Source organism: Phocoena sinus, chromosome 14 (genome assembly GCF_008692025.1).
Source record: "Phocoena sinus isolate mPhoSin1 chromosome 14, mPhoSin1.pri, whole genome shotgun sequence".
In the NCBI taxonomy this organism is placed as follows: Eukaryota; Metazoa; Chordata; class Mammalia; order Artiodactyla; family Phocoenidae; genus Phocoena; species Phocoena sinus.
This window is the reverse complement of record NC_045776.1, coordinates 49,778,882-49,798,537: the sequence shown is the minus strand read 5'-3', so window position 1 is coordinate 49,798,537 and position 19,656 is coordinate 49,778,882. Positions and strand designations below refer to the sequence as shown.

At 46.9% G+C, this 19,656-nt stretch overlaps 1 protein-coding gene across 1 annotated transcript in view; it reads left to right on the top strand.

Annotated features, from left to right (window-relative positions):
- LAMA3 (laminin subunit alpha 3) overlaps positions 1-13,406 on the top strand; it is a 245,134-nt gene extending 231,728 nt beyond the window's left edge. The window contains 7 exon segments of the mRNA XM_032654433.1: positions 3,056-3,239; positions 5,442-5,582; positions 7,947-8,094; positions 8,210-8,340; positions 10,123-10,216; positions 11,462-11,581; positions 12,819-13,406. Coding sequence (XP_032510324.1) covers positions 3,056-3,239; positions 5,442-5,582; positions 7,947-8,094; positions 8,210-8,340; positions 10,123-10,216; positions 11,462-11,581; positions 12,819-12,967 — 967 coding nt within the window. The 3' untranslated portion in view covers positions 12,968-13,406.
- The last annotated feature ends 6,250 nt before the right edge of the window (positions 13,407-19,656 follow it).

Below are 19,656 nucleotides of genomic sequence, written 5' to 3'. Positions count from 1 at the left end.
CAAGCAAAGATCACCCTGTAGAAGAGTCCAGTGTTGGGCACGGTGGCCCGGCTCTAGTTCTGCCGCTGAGCTCGGTGCTTGGCAGGGGGTCACCTGTGTGCCACTGCGGTTCTGAGAGCGTGGCAGTTGCAGGCTGCCAGGCCGCCATGCCCCCGCAGCGGGGTCTCCTGAAGGGAACTCTGAGTGGCAGCTCCACGGCCACCGTGGGCTGCTGTTCAACTTTTCTAAGCCTCAGCTTCCTCTCCATAAGCTTGGCATAATTATGCCTGTCTCACATGTTTTTGCAAATTGCCACACCTCTTCGAACTTCAATTTTCTCATCAGTTAGGTGGGATTGATAATGTTTCCCTTGCAGGGAGGAGAGGTCATTGCTTGTAATGAGCTGGCCCTTGGAGGTGCACTCAGTAAGCAAGTGCATGATTCACAGGCAGGTGTGAAGCCTGGAAAGGGGAGGGGCCAAGTTCTAAAGGAGACCCTCGGCCAGCTGCTGGCATCTCCAGTAGACCCATGGAAATTCTGGGGATCCCTGATTTGCCAAAACTGTGCTAGTCAGAGACAGACAGATGGCAGAAGCAGTGACCCTCTCAGCCCCTCCCAGGGCTTTTCCACTCCGCATCTCTGCTCTGTTGGTCAAGCTGACCGTAATGACAACAGTCTCCCTGCAGATGCTGCCCACGCTGTCCTCTTCCCGGCCTCCCCACCCTCCAGCCCCCCTGCCTCTGCCCTCCCCCTCCCCCCGTGGCCCCTTTCTTACATCTTCTCTCTCAGCACATTCACTGTGGTGAGTTATCTGGCCTCTTCTGATGATTCGACCCCAGCATCTTCCTGTCCAACACTGAATTATATATAATAAATGGAAAAAGTAACATCCTTAAAGGAAAGCAGGAAAAAAATAATCCTTAGTAAATATAATTTAAAAATTATTTTAGTCCCCAGTATTGTAGCAATCAGAGTATATTTTCAGGATGTTGCAAGATTTGGACTATTCTATTATTCTCATTCTGGTTTCTATTCTAGAAACTTTTGGCCTCTCCTGTAAAACCCTGTACCACTACTTTAACCTCTGGGCGAATGTATAAAAATGCTACTTTGCTCTCTGTCTTTCCCTCCTATCCTCCAGCAATAAAGACTCGTAGCTACAGTGTCATATGCCAGGATTTGAAGCTACTGATGTCATTTTTGGGTGTTAGTCTTTTCTGAAAGAAAATTGCTTTAAGAAATAATTCTGGAAAGCAAATGTCAAGTCTAATAACCAAGCCCACACATGTAAAGTACTTTCATTCTGTAGCAAGTTCTACTATCCTCCTTAAATTGGCTAACCCTCGTATTCCAAACCTCCGCACTAATACACAGCTACACCAAGAGAAATACTGAGCCGTGTCACCGTCGGCTTGGTTTAATTTCACAAATATAGATTTCTTTTGCATTTTGAAGAACTGTACCCTCAAGGAAACTTGCAGATCTGAAGAATGAAAGTGCATGTCCGTGTTTGCTCAGCCTCACAGTATTAAAAAGCAAAGAGATGTAACAGTGTAATTATTTCTTCCACTTCCTGATTCTGCCTCCGCATTTTCCATTTGCCATTTAATTCAATTCAATAACTCTTTCTTGAGGGCCTCCTGTGTGTCATGCACTGGGGATACAGCTTTAAGCGGGATAGACCCCGTTCCTGCCCTCTGTCTGGTGTGCACTTGGACACAGACCACAAAGAATGGGTGATGACAGCCTTTTTTTTTTTCTTTTTTTGGCTGCGCCACGTGGCACGCAGAAACTTAGTTCCCCAACCAGGGATGGAACCCATGCCCCCTGCAGTGGTAGCGCAGAGTCTTAACCACTGGACCACCAGGGAAGTCCCTGATGATAGCCTATTGACACCCATATCTCCCATTACCTTTTCCCAGTACACTTTTAGGCACCCCCTCAGAGCATCTACACACCACACACCACTCAAAGAATGAACCATCCATCGCTGCGTTCCCAGTGCCCACCATGGTGCCTTGTACATACGACCCACTCATTAAATATTTGTTGAATGAACAAATAAATGGATGGATGGTTGGATGGATGTGAGTTTGCATAGAAAGCAAAGCTTGCTTAGCCACACGTACCTATGATATGTAACCATCATGCGAAGGAATAGTAACTTTCACTCTCTGCTTTTACTGCATGATGCTTCCTTAATTCCTGTTCCACCATAGATGCGGTATTAAGGTCCAAGAAACGTTAAGGGTAGGTGGGAGAAGGTGGATCTGGACTCCTGTACCACTGTGTTAAATATGTCTTACGGGGAGAAAATGCTTACCTGATGCTTAAATCAAATCCTTGTTATTCAAGCTGTCCCCCACCTTCTCCTCACAGCTTTCCTCTCCCTGCTTGTATACAAAGTAGAAAGCGTATTCACTGGGTTTAACAATCGAGGCTGCTCGGTGAAATACGCCGGTTGCAAAAAAAGACAAATACTGTGTGATTCCACTTCTACGAAGCACCTAGAATATTCAAACTGATAGAGGCAGAAAGCAGGATGGTGGTTACCAGGCGCTGGGGGGAGGAGAGAACGCAGAGTTGTTGTCTAATGTGTGGAGCGTTTCAGCTTTGCAAGATGAAGAGAGGTCCGGAGATTGGCTGTACAACAATGTGAAGGTACTTAACGCTACTGAACCGTACTCTTAAAAGTGGTTACAATGGTAAACTTTATGTTTGGTATATTTTACCGTAATTTTCTAAAATGTAGATTTTTTTTTTTTAAGTAAGGCATCTTCCTTCTTGCCACGTGCTGGGACTTAACGCCACTAGCTGAGTTTGTCATAAAACTTCCTCTTATTTCCCAATACGGTAAGGAAATTATACAACAAAACTTTTAGCAGCTGAAATACAATGGCTTTTAAAACTTCCCAAAGAGACGGGTCGTTTAATCAAGAAGTGCCTTAGTTTATTCATTTAAATAAGGAGGTTGTAGGGTTTTGTTCCTCACGGTCTCTCCCAGCTATGGAGATTTGAAGAAACACTAAAAACCTCTTATTTCCCTTCTTCGCCTTTTGCTTTCTTTTCCCCACAGGTCACAGTTTGCCGTGGACTTGAAGACAACGGCGTCCAGAGGGCTCGTGTTTTACACAGGCACTAAGAACTCCTTTATGGCTCTTTATCTTTCGAAAGGACGCCCGGTCTTTGCACTGGGGGCAGGAGGGAAACAACTGAAGCTCAAAAGCAAAGAGAAGTGCAGTGACGGGAAGTGGCACACGGTGAGAGCTGGGGCTGCCCTAGAGCCTCCGCTGGGGCCAAGTTCACTGCTGAATAGCTGAAGACGGGAGTCTCAGCGTTCTTCCCGGCAAGAGGGCACAAGTACTGGGAGAGCTCATGTGGTCAGAGGCACTGAGCGCCCCAGCGCCTCAGCCCCAGAGACTCCTGAACGCGCCATGTGTGGATGTCATCCTACATGCCGAGACGGGCTTTCCTCCCTGCTTCTTTACCCGCCGCCCCCAACCCCCCATGCACCTCCCTGGGCTGCACCACTCCCCTTGCCTATTCCCACCCTTTGTTCCCTGGACCATTTCTCTCCTTCATGACAGTTTCCAGTCTCCAGGCCCCCTGTGAGTCTGGAATGCCTTCTCTGTAGCCCAGGTGTAAGCACCCACATCCCTAGCATCTCAGCTCTTGCCTGAAGGCATCCCAGGGTTAAAGAAATACAGTTTAAGGCAAGAAGGGACCTATGTATTTTTGTTTTCTGACGAGGGAATTGGAACTCAGAAAACTTAAGTGACTTGACAAGTTACACTCACTCAGTCATTCAACAAATATGTAATAAGCCACCATCCTGGAGCACATAAACAGAAAAATCCCCAATATAATGTCAGCTACTGCTTTGAGAAAACACTAAAGCAAGGTAAGGAAGTGGCCGAGTAGGGAGACTGTTTCAAATAGGACAGTAAGAGAAGGCCTCCTCCAAGGGACGACAATCATATAAAGTTATAGGAAGGATTTCCAGGCAGAGGGAACAGCAAGTACAAAGACACTAAGTTAGGAATTAGCTGAATGAACAGAACAGAAAGGATAAGAAGTGGGATTCAAGAGTGAGGCAGGGGGACTTCCCCGCTGGCACAGTGGTTAAGAATCCACCTGCCAATGCAGCGGACACGGGTTCAAGCCCTTGTCCAGGAAGATCCCACGTGCCGTGGAGCAACTAAGCCCGTGCACCACAACTACTGAGCCTGTGCTCTAGAGCCCGTGAGCCACAACTACTGAAGCTCATATGCCTAGAGCCCGTGCTGTGCAACAAGAGAAGCCACCACAATGAGAAGCCAGCGCACCGCAATGAAGAGTAGCCCCCGCTCGCCACAACTAGAGAAAACCCATGCACAGCAACGAAGACCCAACGCAGCCAAAAATAAATTAATTAATTAATTTAAAAAAAGAGTGAGGTGCAGGCCCAGGTCATTTAAGCATTGAAGGCCAAGGTGAGGATTTGGGATTTTTATTCTGAGTCTGAAGCTTTTAGAGAGTCTAAAACTAAAAAAGCATTACACAAACAGATTGATATTTTCAAAACCCTCTTTAGCTAAAGTGTCTAAAAGGGAGTAAAAATAGAAGTAAATAGACCAGATGGATGCTATTGCCTTTGGTTCAAGAGGCTGAGGTAGAGGGGGAGAGAGTAGACCACTCAGGATGTGTTCTACAGGCAGAGCCAAGAGGTTTGGCTGATGGAAAGAGAGGAGTCAACATCAAGTCCTGTGATTTTGGACCAGTGATTGGGTCAATAGTGGAAGCTTTGCTGAGAGGGAGAAGATGGGCAGGAGGTAGGTGTTGCTAGGCAAGAGTGGGAACTCTGTTGTCAACATCCTGCGGTTGAGCTGCCTATCAGACATTCAAGCCCAGGAGTCAGTGGATAGTAGAGGCCAGAGGTCACAGCTGGGCATCTACACTGGGGAGTCATTAGTGAATAGTCTCGTAGCCATGAGGTGGCAGAGTCCACACCAGAGCCCAGGGATCCTGACTTTTAGTGAAGAGTTTAAAACACTTGATCCTCTTATTGGGAGAGGAGTAGCCACTGGCCCCTTGCTCCAGGACCCCTGCTCAGAGGAGCATGTGAGTTTCTCCCGTCTCAGCTCTGCACACTCTCTTCCTTCCTCTCTGTTGCATGGATGTATGTTTATTTATGATCCTTGGCTTCTTCAGTTGTTTATCTTTTGTATAAGTTTCCAGTCACATATCTTTTTGTTCACTTTTGAGAAATCTTGTTTTAGTTCATGTTTTAAGCTCACTCTGTTTAATATCTGACATAATCTCACAAAATGATGATGACGATACTGTGGTGAAAACTCTGATTTTTCAAAGCTACTTGAAGGGACAGAGAAACTTTAAAAAAAAATTTCCTGTGACCACTAATAAACTACAATGCCCGTTGTCAAAGGTAAGAATACGATTAACGTATTTTCTTTATCCTTAAGGTGGCATTTGGGCAAGATGGAGAAAGGGGGCGCTTGGTTGTGGATGGTCTGAGGGCCCGGGAGGGAAGTTTGCCCGGAAATTCCACTGTCAGCCTCAGAGCACCAGTTTACCTGGGATCGTCTCCTTCAGGGAAACCAAAGGTAAATAGTTATGCTTCACAGCCACAGATAAGAACAAGTCACCCTATAAACTTTATAATTGTACCATATATTCAAGGATATCAAAATACTTTATTTTAATAACTGAATCTGTATTTTAATGTTATTTGGTGACTGAAATAAAATTATCTCAAGAACCGAACTTAGGGAAAATTTGGGCTAAGGAGAAATTCACAAGTCTGTCTGTCCCCAAGAAGGAGGGGTGCGTACCAGGATTTGTCAGGTTCAAAGGCTCCGATGGGACCGTGGCCCCAGGGTGGCGTTCTGTGGGTGCCCTCCCCCTGTCTTCTCCACGTGGCCAGAGGGCTCACTGCCCCTGATTACTTGGGGTGGCTGAACCCGCCTGTCACTCTTCTCCCAGATTTGCCTTTTTTGCACACAAAGTGAAGATGGCCCGTCAACAGCTCCGGCCCAGGAACTGTCCTCCTCCAAATGCGCTGCCAGGCGCTGAGCCCCTCCTGCCCCTTCCCACTCTGCTGGTGCCCATTCTGGTGTGATGTGTGCTAGCAGTTGGGGGAAAGGGCCGAGACTCAAATCTGGGCCAGAAATGGACGTAATCAAAGCAGGTCACTTCTGCCAGCGTGGAGTCTAGGTGGTCAGGCTAACCTGGCCTTCACCTTGGTATCTCCACAGGACTCAGCCTGGCCCACTTGAGTTTTGCACTGCGGTTTGGGCCAAAGCCCCAGCAAGTCAAAGTACTGTTTTACTTTGTTGTATGTAATAACTTTTATATATGTATCATAAATAATGTATAACATAATATAGTATATGTATTATGGTATCTAATACATATATAACATTAATAATTGCTAAACAGGATACTCAATGTTTGCTTTTCTGCCACCTCTGTACCATTTTCCCTCTCAGAGAAATCACAGGGTGGGGTAGTGATTCAGGGGCACAGTTTGGGTGCTCTTTTTTTTTTTTTGCGGTACGCGGGCCTCTCACTGCTGTGGCCTCTCCCGCTGCGGAGCACAGGCTCCAGACGCGCAGGCTCAACGGCCATGGCTCACGGGCCCAGCCGCTCCACGGCATGTGGGATCTTCCCGGACCAGGGCACGAACCCGCGTCCTCTGCATCGGCAGGCGGACTCTCAACCACTGCGCCACCAGGGAAGCCCTGGGTGCTCTTTTGACTTGGGTAAATCACACTCAACATCCTAAAATCTGAGACAATCAGTAGCACCCCATTTACAACATCCTTTACAAGCAAGGTCCTGTTCGCAGCCTTCCTTTAAACTGAGGGTGCAAACCACCGAATACCCTCCTCCATATCCTTTCAAAGGGCAGGCAACATCCAATCAACCAGTGGCTGCCTCCAAATACCAAAACTTGCAGCCAGTCTTTGGTGATTCCATGAACTGGAGAGCCTGAGCGTGGTGTCAGATACAGACTCTTTGTTATACATGATGGCAAATCTGAAGAAACTAACATTTCTTAGGGGCCCCAATCAGTACTTTGTTGATGACACTGACACCACATGCATCTATAATACCACTAGATTCCCTTAAAATTACCATGTCTTGCATCCGTCGTGTAGGATTCCAGAGTCCTAAAGGCATTTACTCCAGAAGAGAGTAGAGGGATTTTATTCAGTGATTTATTAAATTTTTTGAGAATTTCATGAAAGTTCTAGCCCCTTTCTCCAGGAAAATACACAGACATCTGGTATATAATTTAAGGGGTCAGAGAACCCCAGAAGCTCATCCCTGAGCCCCAGGTGAGGAGCCCTTGTTTCAGGCCGGCTTTCGGCAGCCATGGGGGCTCCATGCAAGCCCCCTGATCCCGCACCCTGTGTCTGATCTTGACCCTGTGGCATTCGTGATTTGTTGATGGTGCACTGGGCCCAACAGTGTAGGGAGCTTTCTTACCCTTCATTATTTTAGGAATGTTTTGGCCTCTTTTTTCAGCCAGCCGCCCTGCATTAAGCTATCACACGGGCTCATGAAACCCTAAGACGTATTTTGTACCTGCAAAGAGACGGTGAGATCTGTGAACAGCAAGGTGGAAATTTCCCCTCTTGCAGCTCTGACTGTGGCCCAGGGTCAAGTCACCCTCTGTATTCTTGTTTCCACGCTAGGTAGCCATCTCCACTGCCCCTGCCCTTGGTTTGGTGGCACATTCAAACTTCGACCACCCACCAAACACCTGGTATCTGGGTTTTTTGGCACCACGGAGGGAGCCAGAATGGAGCCAGTCAGGCCCACCTGACTCTTGGAAGCAGGATGGATGAATCCCCCTCCTTCCTCCTCTTTTGGACAACTGCCCCTGCCCTTAACCTTGGCTGGGCATGGATTTCTGGGAGTTGTGGGTAATACAGTTTGCTTTCTCTTCTGCTTTGTTGCAGACCCTCCCCCAAAACAGCTTTGTGGGATGCCTGAGGAACTTTCAGTTGGATTTGAAACCCCTGGACACCGCTTCTGCAAGCTTCGGGGTGTCTCCCTGCTTGGAGAAAGGCATCTATTTTCCTCAAGAAGGAGGTCATGTCATCCTAGGTAAGGAGCAGTTTGGAAGGCTCTATATCTTTATAGCTTTGATTCTGAAGAACTCTTATCCTTTTTTTGGAATTATGATGTTTAAACTATTACTTGTTTATTTTTGTTTTGAAAGCCAACTCCGTGCTTTTGGGGCCAGAATTTAAGCTTGTTTTCAGCATTCGCCCAAGAAGTCTCACTGGAATTCTAATTCACATCGGAAGGCAACCCGGGGAGCACTTATCTGTTTATATGGAGGCAGGAAAGGTGTGTAGCTGTCGGATGACATGGGAAGGGTGTGTGAATTTATATTAGAACCAGATTCCACTTCTGGAGACCATGGTAGGTGGAGTTACGGTAGAGAGGGGAATCCAATCTTGTATTTAAGAGGCCTGACTTCAGGGCTAACTTACCCTTTTCCTTAAGTAATTTGGTCGTCATGTTTTCTGTTCTTCGTCTTTAAAATTGGGCAAATTCAAACAAGCTGGGCTGAATTCCGGCTCCACCACTTAGTTATAGGGCCCTCGGGAAGTTACCTAACCTCTCTCAGACTCAATTTCTTTATCTTTAAAATGTGGAGAATGATGCTTATATTTAAGGGTTTTTGTCAAGAGAAGAGAAGCTGCCATATACTCAATAAACGTTCATTTTTCTCACCTCCCCTTCACCCTTGTCACACCTCTACTTTTATTTATAAGGGCAGCACCAGAGTTCATGGGATGGATTTTCTCACCAGCCGTCTACACCATGTCACACCCTTGCCCATGCCCCACATCCGCTGGGTCAGTTTCAGATTCCCTTTATCCTCTCTACACAGCTCACCAAGCCCTTCTGGTCTCTGCAGCCAAGCTGGCCACAGGGTCTCCACCCAGCCTTCCTTTAGCTTTTCATGGCTTCCTTCTTCAGCCATGTGCTTTTGCTGCTCCATCTTTCCCATTGCTCACAGGCCTACTCAATATCTTATGTTCACCGCCCACTTTTAATCTCTTTCCTTTTCAAAACAATCTCTTTCAAACCAACTCCTTCCAGGAAGCCTCTCTTAGTTAAGGCCTTAAAAGCAAAGATTGATAATATAGCATTTTCTTTTACCTTTATCCTTCCAGTTTATCGAATGTGAGGGAAAACTCTCAGAATCAAATACAGTAGTCAGAACTCTTGGACACTTTTCAGTTAAGTTACAGCTTTAAGTCTGAGCAGGCCTCTTGCGGGCCCGAGAAGCAAGGAACTACGCTTAACGGTGGTTCAGACAAAGCTGGCTTTTTAGGGGAGGGGTTGGGGAGCATCTTTGGTGAGAGCTTCTGGATAGGAAAGATTCCCCCCAAAACAAAATCAAGACCTGATAACCTTCCTAACAGCTGTGACACTGTTTAGCTTGAAAATTGCCCGATTTACATGCAAATTAGATGTAAATTACTTATCAACATGCTGATTTTAGCCCTCTCATTTTGTTGACCTTGATTCAGCCCCTGGAGAATCCTGGCCCAGAGTGGGAATGCGGGATTCTGCACAACAGCACGTTGAGTGCCTGACCCCGACACGTGCCCAGTGCAAACTCAGTCAGTTAGCTTGCTGAATTCCTTGGACGAGAACCCTCTTTAAGTCCTGCGTTCATGGAATTATTATAATTGGCTGCCCCTTGCAGCCGGGTATAGGCCTCAGCCAACGTTTTTGCCTTCCAAATTGTACACGTCCTCCTAAACAGAGCTAGTGTCACATGCTTAATAACTAAGGCAGATCTTCGATGCTAATCAGTAACCTTTGAGTCAGGCCTGATGGGACCAGGGTAGGGAGTCAGTGGGAAAGACTCCTTACCTTTGGCAGTAACTTCAGGCCAGGCCCTGGGTTTGCAGCTCACTTGCCTGGAAAGGGGTGCAACAGAGAGATTCCTGCAAAGCCTTTGTCCCTCTACGGTCACCTGGTGCGGGAGGGTGTACCCATGTTTCAAGTGCTCCTGGGCGGTCAGGGTGCAAGGGCTGGGAAGGGAAGATGGCAGGAAGTGGGCCCCACCTGCCTTTCTGAAGGAAATAGGAAAATGTATGTGTGTTCCAGGTCACGGCCTCTGTGGGCAGCGAGGCAGGTGGGATCCTGACATCGGTCACACCAAAGCAATCTCTGTGTGATGGACAGTGGCACTCGGTGACAGGTATGACGTCCAGTAGCCTGTTGTTCACAGACTGAAGCAGTCTCCCTTTCCATCTGGACTCGAACATCCCAAACGCTCCCTCAGTTCATCCATCCATTAGCGTCTGACCAGGGTCAGCCCACCAGGTTAAGGTGCTGGGAACATGTCTATTCTCAACTCCAGTCGTATTTATGTAATTCACAGCTCCAGTTCTCCATAACACACTGAGTTTTTTTTTGGCGGGGGGCACGGTGTGGAACCCAGCAAACTGATAAGCTATGTTTGTTTTCAAGGTAGCATAACACTGTGATTGAGATTTTGCCTCTGAAGTCAAAGAGAACAGAGGTCAGGTCTCAGTTCCAGCCCTGTGAGACCTTGGGCAAGCTACTTAATTCCTCTTTATCTTTTTTTTCTCATCTGTACAATGGAGGTAAAAATAGTGTACACCTCCCAAGGTTGTGAAAATTAATGGGATAATGCGTGTGAAGTGCTTAGCGTGTCCAGTACGTCCTAAGTGCTCAGTAAATGTTTGCTCTTACTATCGGTAAAGTTCATCGTTGGGTTATTTTTTTCAACAACATTTAATATTAATGCCAACGATTTAGACAAACCACTTGACGGGGAACAGGCATAAACTCTCAAGTCGAATCTGCTATGTTAGGAATAACTTGAGCACACAAGTTTGGAGATATATTAACCTGTATTGGCTAAAATACCTTTTGTTAAAAATAGCTGCCTCTTGGCTAATTTGAAAGCTAACTGCATTGCAGTTGGTTAAGATTGTTGACGCTGGAGGACTTTTATTTGGGAGGGTCAAAAGCCACTGTCTTTGGAGTCCGTTTTCAGCAGTCAGTCAGTGTCTTCTTGGAAAGGACCAGAGATCACGTGAAATAAGCACTGGCCTCTGGAGACAGGAAACCAGGGCTTGAATCCCAACTTGTTTAATTTATAACCAAGCCATGTTGCCAAGCTCCTCAGTGATTGAGGGTCACAGTCTCTTATCTGAGAAACGGGAGCGATGATATCTTCCTCACAGATTCATTTTAAGGGTTAAATTCTGTAATATATGTGGAAGCACCTAAACAGCACCTGGTGGGGAGAAATTAGTTGAATTTGTGCTTAGGTTGATGGAATTCCTGCGAGCCGCGCTCCCTCAGGTCCAACAGGAGTGAGTGAGAAAGAAGCCGATGATGAAGCACGGTGTAGACATTATACAGTGGGCAGGGCTCTCAGGTGATAGACCTGACCTGCTTTCTTTCCCTGCAGTCACCATAAAACAGCACATCCTGCACCTGAAACTGGACGCAGACCATAGTTCCACCGCTGGACGGCACCCCGTCCCCACTGCCCGCACGCAGGAACATCTGCACGTTGGAGGTGTCCCAGGTGACTCCTGTGCTGACTTCTACACCCATGTTGTCCCACGTCAACTCTTAACATCTCCATCTTAACCCGTGGGTGGGGGCATCACATTTGTTGGGTTATCAGCAGGGCAGCCGTTGGCTGCACCGTGTAAACAGTGAGACTCTTTCTCCAGCTTGTGGGGAAACCCGACTGCCAGCAACAGAACGTTTCCCAGCAGCCCAGGCCACGTGGCTGCTGCTTCCTCTTGTCCCAAGCCTATCTTTTTTTTTTTTTTTTTTTTTGCGGTACGCGGGCCTCTCAGTGTTGTGGCCTCTCCCGCTGCAGAGCACAGGCTCCAGATGCGCAGGCTCAGCGGCCATGGCTCACGGGCCCAGCCGCTCTGCGGCATGTGGGATCTTCCCAGACCGGGACACGAACCCGTGTCCCCTGCATTGGCAGGCAGACTCTCAACCACTGCGCCACCAGGGAAGCCCCCCAAGCCTATAATTTATAAGCCTCTCCTAAGAGCCTGCATGAACCTAGAAGCCTGATATCATAAAGAATCAGAAAAGGGCCTGAGACTCTGGTCTCTCCCCTCCAGGCACTTAGTTTTGGTGACTTATTAAGCTGTGTGGAGCCAGAATGGGGGAATCAGGCAGGGTGATCAGAGTCAGGTGAATCAGAGTCAAGTTCAAGACTGGAATTTTGCCTGGAAAGAGTCTTGTCAGCCTTCATTGATTTATGTGCCTCCAAATGGTCTGGTGGTTAATTTTATAGGTCTTCCATGACCCATGCAAAGCACTAGAGTTCAGAGTCATTATCTATTGATTTGGGCTGTGGAATCTCCTTCTCTGAAGGATGTGCAGAGTAGCCTTGTGGCTGACCTTTCACAGCAGGGGCTGTGCTGGGTGCCTGCTTAAAGCAGGAGAGGACTGGGTGGACTGAGAGCCTGGGTCCCTTTAGCTCTAATAAGACCGTTTCTTTTTTTTTTTTTTTTTTTTTTTTTTTTTTGTGGTACGCGGGCCCCTCACTGCTGTGGCCTCTCCCGTTGCGGAGCACAGGCTCCGGACGCGCAGGCTCAGTGGCCATGGCTCATGGGCCTAACCGCTCTGTGGCATGTGGGATCTTCCCAGGCCGGGGCACGAACCCGTGTCCTCTGCATTGGCAGGCGGACTCTCAACCACTGCGCCAGCAGGAAAGCCCAAGACCGTTTCTTAACGGAGTGCGTTCACTTGACAGTATGAATGAGCCATCAAATGCCTCTCCTTTTGTCTTTCAGCTAATTTGAAAAGCCTGAAGCTTCCCGTGTGGAGATCCTTTTTTGGCTGCCTGAAGAATATTCAAGTCAACCACATTCCTGCCCCTGTCACTGAAGCTGCAGAAGTTCGGGGGACTGTCAGTCTGAATGGCCACTGTCCTGACCACTAACTCAAACCCATCACAAGGCAGGGAAGTTCACCTCTGGAAGCACTGATTACCCAACACCCCTCCCTCTCCCCTCTCAAGGTCGTTCTGACTTAAGACACCATCCCGATGGGTTTATTAGCAAATCTCATTTTTAATTCCAACCACACATACCCATCATTTTGGCATTCAGTGCTACATATATATTTTACATAAAAATCCCATTTCTTGAAGAGGATGAACAAATCCTTACATGCTTCTGGTAATATCACTTTCCACTAAAAATTTGATGTCTTTTAAAGAACATTGTTTTCCACTTGTTAAAAAAAATAAATATCTTTCAAAGCACTTTAAAAATACAAAAATTTTACATGTGTTAAGATGTTATAATTTATGGGGTTAAATAAATGCAGTGTACTCTTCAAATTATGATGTTTTATTAACATAAAACGATTGGCTCGCTGGTCATTTTTAATTTGTATTAATTCTTCAGCACCTGTTCAGTGTGCTACGTACAACACAGTTTTCTACAAATAATTACCAAGCACATGCTGCTGAGGTACTGTGTGTGCTCAGTGTTGGATCTACAGTCAAGGAATATGCAATCCAATCGGGGAGACACATACTATTCATAAAATAGTAAGTAACACACTGAATAAATGAACCTGTAACTCCACTTGGCTTCCCACATACAGTCTGCTGCCAACCAAGTCTAGATTATGACTATCAATTCCTTGAGGGCAAAAACTGTCTAGTAGAGGAGCTGAGATGGATGTACTGTATATACTATGATTAAAGCTTTGCATGAGAAGCTAACAGAAGTCAATGGGAAGTAGGGATCTAGTTTTATCTACAAAATAATGAACCATGTACTAGACCAATATTATTACCAAGCACCACTCTCACTAGCAAAGAAGGCTATGCAAGCACTTCCGTATCTCCTACATGGTATTTGCTCATCAGGATTAAAACAATTCTAAAATTTGGATATAGTAATCCTATGTGGTATCCTTACAGCCACCTGCCCTCCACCTCTGAAACTGAGGCACGTTCCCTTCAAGCCAGTGCTCTTTTGTGACCCTCACACTGCCGTCCCGTGGGCATGCTTTCTACCTGCCATACCTATGCAAACATGAACCGTTCTCCTGGAGAGGTAGCAAGGTCCCCATCGCAGGGGGTATTCAACAGAGGCTGGCTGGTGGGCTGTAGGGATGCTATGCTGGGTCAGAGGCTGAATTTCATGACCTTAAGTCATGTGCTTTCCAAAAACATTGATTTTCAAATGAAAATTCAACCAGGTGATGACCATCCAGACGCTGAGTCTGCGTGAGGAACATCCATTTCACCTGCCTTTGGCAGGTCTACACTAAATGGCTGATTCTCTCTTCTGGGTTCCTGGTGTTGACTTAAGTGAATCTACAAAGTTATTCATTAGTACTTCCCAGATTCATTTTAAAGGGGCAGTTAAGTCTTCATTAATACCACTGTTCTTCCCTCCATTTTATGGTAGCTGAAAGAACAGCTGTCCATCTGCATTTGCTGAATATAATCCCAGCCACCAGAAAGCAGCAGAGGGTGTCACAGATGGAGTTTGAGACCCAGAGCCCTCAGCGTGGCTCTTCTCAGATTGTAAATGTCTGTTCTCTGAAAGGAATGCTACAGCTCCTCACCTGGACCCTCACGGGAAATATGTGTAAACCGTGAAGTGCATATAAGAATCATCGCTATTATCTTCCTCCTGGCTCACAGCCTATCACAAATTGGGCTGACCTTGGGGTGAGAGGCCTAGGGGTCAGCAGGATCACCGGTGGTTGACCCTGACCCGTTCATGACGCCTCCACAGTTGGTGTCGTTCTGGTCCAGGCGAGTGGGGCCTGGATTGTGAGAAAATCAACTCACATCTCCCGAGGTGACAGTCACTTCAGGGGCACCCAGGGACTATGGAGCAATCGTGTGCCTTTGTGGGCTGCCTCCTTCACCTCTTGACCTCATTCCTCAGGATGTAGGGTGGTTGGGTTTTTGCCACACTCATGATAACCCCATGTCAGAGGATGGCGGCCCCGGGCAGGACGTGCTGACCTTCCCATCCTCCCAGAAAGGAAGTCACCTCACTTCCCCACAGGGAACTTTGAGTCAGCGCTTTTCTCCCTCCCACCAACCCTGCCCAATGCTGCCCTGTAAAGAACCCCAAACCCCAACTTCTGCCATTCCCACCACATTCACTCCCCTCTCTTCCAGCTCCCCAGTTCTCTTTTTACTAATTCCAACTTTGGGTGGGTCCATGCTAGCCCCAGAAAGGCCAGGTTCTCTCTCAGGAATGAGAACTTAAAGCCAGCATATGAGTGGAACCATTTTCAAATAACATTATGGTATTGAATACAAATGGTATAAATATCGGTTATAGAAAAATTATAAAATCACCCATAATCTCATCACTCAGAATTCTATTTGAATTTGGTTATATGTCTGTTATTCGATTCTAAATGCATGTATATTTCCTTACAAAATGACAATTATACTGTAAATATTATTTTTATGTTTTTTAAAACTATATGGTGTTCCCCAAGTCTTTGTGGAACATTCCATCAGATGAATTTATTATAATATATTTAACTAACCTCCAATTATTAGGCAACTGGGTCGTTTCTAATTTTTGCAATTATAAGCAACACCAGAATGAATAAGTCCTGGAATGTAAACTTACTTATTTTCTTAGGATAAATTCTTAGAAATAAAACTACTAAGTCAAAATACATGAACCTTTTTGTTTGTTTTTGGGGTTTTTTTGCAGCACACGGGCCTCTCACCGCTGTGGCCTCTCCCGTTGCGGAGCACAGGCTCCGGACGCGCAGGCTCAGCGGCCATGGCTCACGGGCCCAGCCGCTCCGCAACATACGGGATCTTCCCGGACCGGGGCACGAACCCGTGTCCCCTGCATCGGCAGGCAGACTCTCAACCACTGCACGACCAGGGAAGCCCTACATGAACCTTTTTATATTTGTTGTTAGCTATTGTCAAATTGCTTCCTAAAAGGTTCTATCCCCTTACATTCAAATCTTTTTTTAACTGACTTTAGCCCCTGACATCACTAAACATAAACTCATCAAGATCAGCTCACGGTCTTCAAAACAGGGAGCAGTGTTTGGATCATGTCAGCTCACAGGGATCCACCACGCTCCAGGCCCATCTGAACCAAATGCACACCACCTGGAAATGCAGGGGCAGCTGATGGGCTTTGATGGGTGATTCCGCAAAATGCCTTAAGGGAGGGAGCAGTTCAGTCCTTCCGGAAAGGAGCAAGGCACTCCTCGGAGACTTGGAAGAGTGGACTGTACTCCCTGATCAGCCGACAAACCTCAGCCGTAGCAGCTTCTTCCTCCTTCACCTTGTAAGTTTGCTTTCTTTGTGATTGAAACGTTCATAAGGATTTGCTCAGGCAAAATTTCCAGGACAAAAGCTCGAGTCCCCATCCCTCCCATCACCCTGCCCCCCAATAGAAATCCAAAACAGGAGCTTGTTGGGCTTCCCTGGTGGCGCAGTGGTTGAGAGTCAGCCTGCCGATGCAGGGGACACAGGTTCATGCCCCGGTCCGGGAAAATCTCACATGCCGCGGAGCGGCTGGGCCCGTGAGCCATGGCCGCTGAGCCTGAGCGTCTGGAGCCTGTGCTCCGCAACGGGACAGGCCACAACAGTGAGAGGCCCGCATACCGCAAAAAAAAAAAAAAAACAAGAACTTGTTTTTCTTAACATGAGTGATTGTGGTAATAACAGTGGTGGTAGGTGACAGGTGTGTCATGTTTCCATTTTCTTAATTTGCCAAACAATATAACTTCTCAGCATAAAAATTCTAGCATAATGTCTGCATGCCTTTGTATGGAAGGCAGAGACAGAATTGGAATATCCCTGTTAATCATTCTCAGAGTGAAAAACAATTATTCTCCCAGAGTAAAGGGCAGGGTCCTGAGATGATGAATACTATTTACTGAAAATGCTTTTTTTCTCCTTTGCTCATGAAGACTTCTATGACCCCAGAAAATAAAGTGTACCTTTCCATTGCCAGAAGGTTTTATTTCCCATAAATTTTGAATGTGTGGTTTATTCTGCTCTACATTGAGTTCTTGATAAAATGAGACTTGGGAGTTTCAGGGGGAAAAGCCTGGAACTTTCAGTCTTCATGAATGCACACGATAGCACAGCACACACTTACTGATTAAACCACCCCTGACTCAAAAGGCTTTTGCTAATTAATCAGTAACAAATCGTTCCATACTCAGGGAGCATGCATTCCTGGACAGTTATAATGGAGCTGGGTGTCTGGTGATGTAGCTTGGTGTGTTGTCCATTCCAAAGGCAAATCTCAGTAGGAATTTAGTATTCCTACAGGAAATATGCTTCCTCAGAAATAAAGTCTATATTCTGGAAAATAAGTGACTGTGTTATCTAGCATTCAACTGCAGTGCTGTCAACAAAATGAGATCCTTAATGTCATGTTTTTACAATGTCCTTGGTGAGGGGGAGGCCCCTGACAGGGAAGAAAGTGTCTCATGGGACTTCAGGGCAGCTTCCTGGACCAAAAAGTCCAACTGCTGCTGTGATAGCTCCTGACAAGACCAGACCCCAGAAAGATTTGTCTCCTGCTGCACTGTTCCCTTGTCATCCATCTCATCCCACTTCCCCTCCATAAGAGCAAAGCCCCTCAGGAAAGCCACCTCCACCTTCAGGAAAAACCTTTGCTCTTGGAAATCACTTGGCTCTGAGCTACTTTTCGTTCCCTTGGTCCTATAATTCCAGTTGCATTTCAAGCATGCAAGCTTTTTGTCATGTGGTTTCAAATATTCTAGAAGTTTGAGGGATAAAAAATTAAGTCTTTTACTTCAGAGGTCTTCTCTGAGAGTTAACTGAGATGATAGATGTAAGAATGTTGGGAGAATATCACTGTTAATTTTACCACTGTTAAGAACACTGTAAAACATGGAGCAGAGGTATCCAAAGTTGGTACTTCCTTATGGCTTTAGTGACTGTAGGAGAGGAATTCAAATGTCTAAAAGCATGAAAGCCGGGGTGCCTCTGAGAAAGCACTGACCCCGAGTGGCGTGATGGTACCTCACTGTGTCCAGGTCTTTTGTGAAAACAGGTTACCATCTCCCATCTGCTCAGCAGGCTTTACTCCAGTCCCATTTCTTGTCCCCCAACTTGGACAAGTGTCTCCCGCCTTTAACCTTTATCTTAATCAGCTAAGTTTCCATAACAAAATACCACAGACTGGGTGGCTTAAACAACAAAAATTTATTTTCTTGCAATTCTGGAGGCTAGAATTCCAAGAGCAAGGTTCTGGCCTGTTTGGTTTCTGGTGAGAGCTCTTCCTGGCTTGTACCTGGTCACCTTCTCGCTGTGTCTTCACATGGACCTTCCTTGGTGTGTGTACACGGTGGGGAAGGCAGGGAGCCCTTCGGTGTCTCTTCTTATAAGGAGATTAATCCTCTTGGATCAGGGCTCCACTATTATAACCTCATTTAACCCTAATTACCTCCATAAAGACAATATTTCCAAATACAGTTACATTGGGATGTAACTGTGGGGAAGTGGAAACAGGTGTGTGACAGGGCGAGCATAGAATGTGCTGAACGTGCCCTTTGCAACTATGTTTCAATTGAGGGAAGGGAAGGGCCACTAAATTGTCTCCTTGTCTCTGCTGAGGTTTGTGGTCTGGGAACTCCACAGCCGTCTGAGTAAAATCAGCTGCTTCTGACCTTGTGGCAGTCACCTCCATGGCTGGTTGCCTAGCACAGGATTTAGTTGAAGATTTTAGGATAACAACCATTCCAAGAGCCTGTCTCACGCGTTACCATTTACACCACCTTTTCACGTCTCTTCTCACCTTTGACCCTAACCACAGGCTGACCCTTACTCTGGTTCAGGGAAGGGGAAGATGACCCCTTGCCTTCCTCTGACCTTGACTATGTCTTGCCGCCCACTGTGGGCGCTCTTTGCAAAGTAGTTGCCCAGTTTCTACCGCTGTTGCACGTTAAAGGCTCTGCATTTACCTCAGGGACATTGAAAGGCTGTAACCAGGGAGCTTATAGGAGCTGCCACCACGGGATCCCCTGAGAGCGGGAGCGATGGTGTTGGCTGTGGGTTGGAGACATTTGGGGAGGGGGAGGCAGCTGAGTGGGCAACTTGAGTGCTTTCCCACCGCTGAGCCTGCAGTCCCACAGGTGACCAGAGGGGGCGCTGTGCGGCACCATTAAGCCCCGCCTCCCGGACGCCATCCCGATTTCACCAGGAGTCGCAGAGTGAGCAAGGAGCACGCTGGATGCTGCCCTGTCCCACCATACTTGTCACTCGTTTTGGCCACAAGAGGTTAGTGTTTGGTGAGGGAGGGGCCGCAGGGCAGAGCTGCAGTGGGGACTGCAGTAGCTGAGGATCCAGCAAGTCCAGGAGCAGATGGGTCTGGATGGGCCGTCTGCCTTGATGATCTAAACCGAAGGGTTCAGAAGGCGGAAGGTCCTTGGAGCATCTTCTCCAGCGTCAGTTGGAGCATTCGCGTTTTGTTTGTTGTTGCTGTTTGTGTTTGTTCTGTTGTTGAGTTCTCACTAATATCTCAGTCACTAAAGCGGGTCCCTTTGGGTTTCGTGCCCCCCCACAGGGATAAAATGGAGATACAGAGGAAAGAGGCTGGGTTGTGAACTCCGCAGAAGGGCTGGAGGCCTGGC